The sequence below is a fragment of the Entelurus aequoreus genome, linkage group LG23, assembly GCF_033978785.1.
Source record: "Entelurus aequoreus isolate RoL-2023_Sb linkage group LG23, RoL_Eaeq_v1.1, whole genome shotgun sequence".
Classification (NCBI taxonomy): domain Eukaryota; kingdom Metazoa; phylum Chordata; class Actinopteri; order Syngnathiformes; family Syngnathidae; genus Entelurus; species Entelurus aequoreus.
The window spans coordinates 36,022,263-36,027,262 of NC_084753.1; the positions used below are offsets into that span (position 1 = coordinate 36,022,263).

Consider the following 5,000-nt stretch of genomic DNA (forward strand, 5'->3'; position numbering starts at 1 on the left):
CTAATGGTACAATGTGTTTGCTCATTGGCTCAGAAGGCTAATTGATGATTAGAAAACCCTTGTGCAATCATGTTCACACATCTGAAAACACTTTAGCTCGTTACAGAAGCTACAAAACTGACCTTCCTTTGAGCAGATTGAGTTTCTGGAGCATCACATTTGTGGGGTCAATTAAACGCTCAAAAAGGCCAGAAAAAGAGAACTTTCATCCGAAACTCGACAGTCTATTCTTGTTCTTAGAAATGAAGGCTATTCCACTAAATTGTTTGGGTCACCCCAAACTTTTGAACGGTAGTATATATATATATATATATATATATATATATATATATATATATATATATATATATATATATATATATATATATATATATATATATATATATATATGTACATAAATATATACATACAGATAAACGTATGCACATTTATATATACATTACATATACACACATATATACATACGTATCCATCCATCCATTTTCTACCGCTTGTCCCTTTTGGGGTCGCTGGAGCCTATCTCAGCTATGTGATGAATATTTAATGGACCACAATGGAACCAAGCTTTTTGGCGTTTTGTGCCATCCACTTCCCTTTTTAAAGCATTACATGGATTCAATTCTTTAACATGTCAATAAACTTCTCAATCGATCAACCAAAACACATACATACACACATATACATACATATATAGACATATACATACTGTACATATATTGTATATACGTATACATATAGACACATACTGTATATACATTCACATATGGAGATATATATAAAAATACACATATTATATTTATATATATATATATATATATATATATATATATATATATATATATATATATATATATATATATATATATATATATATATATATATATATATATATATATATATATATATATATATATATATATATACATATATATATATATATATATATATATATATATATATATATATATATATATATATATATATATATACATATATATATATATATATATATATATATATATATATATATATATATATATAACTATATGTATATACATACATATTCTTTGAACCCAATGTGGCCCCTAGGTCAAAAAGTTTGGGGCCGCACGCTTGGAGGTTTTAACCAAGTTCATTCAAAAACAGGACAAAAAAAAAAGGTAAACTGTATTGTTGTTGTTGTTGTTATAATAATTGTAATAACACCAAAACTGACTTTCCTAAATCTTCAGCCCAACTTGTCTGAAAAGAAGAGATCATAAAATGCATATTTACTACTGATCATTAGGTCACGTGGTGACAATTACAATAATTTCTTTGTTGACATTTTGTCTGTGAAATGTTGTCCACTTGCTGCGTGGAAAGAAGGTGATGGCGACAATAAATCATGAATAAGCAAAAAGGAGCTGGGGAGAAACGTTGTTTAAAAGAAAGAATATGAAAATAAAAGTGTTGCTATTCAATGAAATAAAGACATAAATAAAGATGAATGCACACAAATGTTGACTGACACAATAAAGACGAACTTTTGCACAACAAGAAGCATTTAGTGAGAAGTGCGTGACAGCGCGTTACGTTCCAAGTTACATTCCAAGTGGCAAGTACTCACCAGTGGACCTCCGGACGATGTTCTCCAGGAAAGTGTTCTGCGGCGCCACCAGGCCTCTCTTGCCGCCCGGCATGCTGCCGTGGCTGGGGTGCTGCAGCTCTGCCGGGAGAGAAGACCATGGTAGCGGAACTCACTCTCCCACTGGTGGACGCGCACTGCGCGCACTGCATGGGCGCACCGCCGCGCGGGCACACCAGACGCGCCGAGTCGACGCCTTAGCGCATGCGCGACTCCAGGCTGACAGGTCGCCGTCGCGGACTGCAAACACAAACACTTCAGTTTTTGGATGCGTCTCAAAAATAATAATAATTTTAAAAAAAAGTTGTCCAAAAAGGCAGACTTTTTTTGATTTGTTGTATTTTGGACATAACGTCGTTGTTTTACTGCTTTTTACTTGATTTTATTTATTATGCTAAATTGAAAAAGTTCCATGTTCACCTTTCACACGAGTCCTTTATTTTTCAAAGGTCATACAAACACTTTGGACTCTTTTTTTGTTTATCTCAAATAACTAAATTAACCTCATTAAAAAAAATACCAAACATGTATTTTTTTTACATGTTAATTTAAACCCTTTGATGTCCTTTTGATCAAACCATGTTGCTAATTAGGATACATGTGCATAACATGAGTTACTTTACTCATTTAAATATCTGATCAAAGGCCTTCAAACTTTATTAAAATGTTTGATATATTTTGTTTAGGACTAAAGTTTATTGAGGAATTTGAGCAACAAAAAAAAAAGAAAGGAAGTCTGTACGCCCTTCAAAAAATTAAGGACATATGTTCACACAGAGTATATGATAAGTGTAGATTTAATTTTCTTATATGACTTTCAATGTATTTATTATTAAAAATCAATGTTAAAGGACAAGATACTGTATAATTTTGTGAAATCATCAATAAATATATTTAATAAGTTATACTGCGAAGATTTATGTTGTATAATCATTGATAAAGTACTATAATACACCTCATGGTGCAACCTGGACACATCATCAGTGATTCTCCCGGGGTCATAGGGTGTTTCGGGTCTTAATCAAACACCCTCACCCGGGCGACCCAGCCGAGGGTGATCAGTCCCTCGACTTGTGTCCAGGTAGCGCACTACGCCACGCGTCCCCCCTCCTCAACCAGAGCCAACGTGAAGCCTTTTCAGACGCTTCCAAAATGTTTTTTATGGCTCTTCTCCTGTGCAGTCCACAAATCCCAAGGAGCCCCAGGACCCTGTGTAAGGACTTGCCTGCAAAACCCCTGCAGCCCACCTCAATAGGCTCGCAGCGGGCCTTCCACCCGTTCCTCCGGCAGTCAGCCACAAGATCTGCGTACTTCGCTCTCTTCCTTTCCTGAGCTTCCTCCATTCTGTCCTCCCAGGGGACAGTTAGCTCAAGGAGTACCACCTGCTTGCTGGTTCCAGACATCAAGACCATGTCTGGCCGGAGTGTTGTAGTTGCGATGATGTCTGGGAATCGCAACTGCCTTCCCAGGTCAACCAAGAGCTGCCAGTCCCTTGCTGTTGTTAGCAGGCCCCCCTGGGTCTTCTTGGAGGGTTGAGGTTTCTCTCCTGCTCGGACAAAGGCAATTGTGCTCTTGGTTGGGTGTTGCCGCTTACTGGTGTTGATGCCCATGCAGATGGTGTCTGCTATTGCCCGCAGGACCTGGTCGTGGCGCCACCGATACCTGCCATCTCCCAATGCCTTTGAGCAACAGCTGAGGATGTGTTCTAATGATCCTCTTTTCTGACAGAGCTGGCACACAGGTGCGTCTATCAGGCCCCAGGTGAACAGGTTAGCAGGGCTTGGGAGGACATCATAAACTGACTGGACCAAGAACTTAAACTGGTGTGGCTCCGCTTTCCAGAGTTCGGTCCAGGTGATCTTGCGACCAGCTATGTGCTCCCACTTGGTCCAGGCCCCCTGCTTGCTCATTCCCACCACTCTGCTGAAGCGAGCCTCCTCCACCTCGGCGCGAACCTCCTCTTGGACAAGCTTTCGTCTTTCCTTTCCTCTGGCTCTGCTGTAGTTTGGTTTGGTGTTGCTACCCAGCCCAGCCCGACCAGTGGCTATGGTTCCCACCAGGGTGCTGTGCCGCAGCCTCGCCTCTGCTCGCTCCACTGCATCCTGGGCACGCCACTTCCTTCCTGTTCTGACCTCCACACCTGCTGACGATACTTTCCCATCAGCAGAATCTCTGTAGAGCAGGACTTCTCTGGCCCGGGAAACCTTGAACTCCTCTGCCAGACTACTGAAAGGAAGCTGCAGCTTGGTGTTGTGCCCAAACAAAGCAAAGCTGCTTAGGCTCCGTGGCAGACCCAGCCACCTGCGCAGGGACGAGCTGATCTTCCTCTCAAATCCCTCCACGATGGTCATTGGGAATTCGTACATTAGCAGCGGCCAGAGGAGACGAGGCAGGATGCCATGCTGATATATCCATGCCTTGAACTTCCCAGGAAGTCCTGACTTGTCCACAGCTGAGAGCCACATGTTGAGGTTATCGCTGGTAGCTTGACGTGCAGCGGTATCCTTCAGATCACCAGTGAAGAGCTTGCCCAGGCTCTTCACCGGCTTTTCTAACACAGATGGAATTTGGGTGTCTGCCAGACTGAAGCGAAAGCGGTCGGTTACCTTTCCTTTTCTTAAGACCAAGGACCTGGACTTAGAGGGCTTGAAACTCATTCTTGCCCAACTAATGAGTCGATCAAGGCCTTGAAGGAGCCATCTGCAACCAGACACTGATGTTGTGGTTACCGTGAGATCATCCATGAATGCTCTAATCGGAGGTTGCCGGGTGCCGGATTTGGACAAAGGGCCTCTGCACTCTACTTCCGCAGACTTCACAAGCATATTCATGGCCAGTGCAAACAGGGACACAGAGATTGTACAGCCTGTGATGATACCTTTCTCTAGACGATGCCAATCTGATGTCGAAGTGCCAGAGGACACCCTCAGACTAAAGTTGTTGTAATAGTCGAGGATGAGATTGCAAAACTTCTCTGGAACGTGGTATCTGCTCAGAGACAACTCCACCAACTTGTGTGGAATTGATCCATAAGCATTGGCGAGGTCCAGCCACAGTACTGTCAAATCGCCCCTGTTCTCTCGTGCCTCACGGATCAGCTGTGTTACCACACCAGTGTGTTCGATGCACCCTGGAACTCCTGGGACTCCTCCCTTCTGCACCGAGGTGTCAATATAGGTGTTCTTCAGGAGAAATCCCATGAGGCGATTGGAAACGATTTTGAAGAAGGTCTTGCCCTCAACACTGAGGAGGGAGATTGTCCTAAACTGCTCGATGTTCCTTGCATTTTCCTCCTTGGGAATCCATACTCCCTCTGCGTACGTCCACTGCTGAGGTACTTTCCCTCTTTTCCAGATCACCCGGAAGATCTTCC

At 42.2% G+C, this 5,000-nt stretch overlaps 2 protein-coding genes across 2 annotated transcripts in view; both read right to left on the bottom strand.

Annotated features, from left to right (window-relative positions):
- Positions 1 to 1,754, bottom strand: part of LOC133641059 (potassium voltage-gated channel subfamily H member 5-like) — a 167,084-nt gene extending 165,330 nt beyond the window's left edge. The window contains exon 1 of the mRNA XM_062034883.1: positions 1,610 to 1,754. Within this exon, the coding sequence (XP_061890867.1) occupies positions 1,610 to 1,682 (73 nt within the window). The 5' untranslated portion in view covers positions 1,683 to 1,754. The remainder of the gene's footprint in view (positions 1 to 1,609) is intronic.
- A 985-nt stretch (positions 1,755 to 2,739) lies between these two features.
- LOC133640861 (uncharacterized) overlaps positions 2,740 to 5,000 on the bottom strand; it is a gene marked incomplete at its 3' end in the record, with an annotated part of 20,362 nt that continues 18,101 nt past the window's right edge. Inside the window, exon 4 of the mRNA XM_062034543.1 lies at positions 2,740 to 5,000. This exon is cut by the window's right edge and continues 930 nt beyond it. Within this exon, the coding sequence (XP_061890527.1) occupies positions 2,740 to 5,000 (2,261 nt within the window).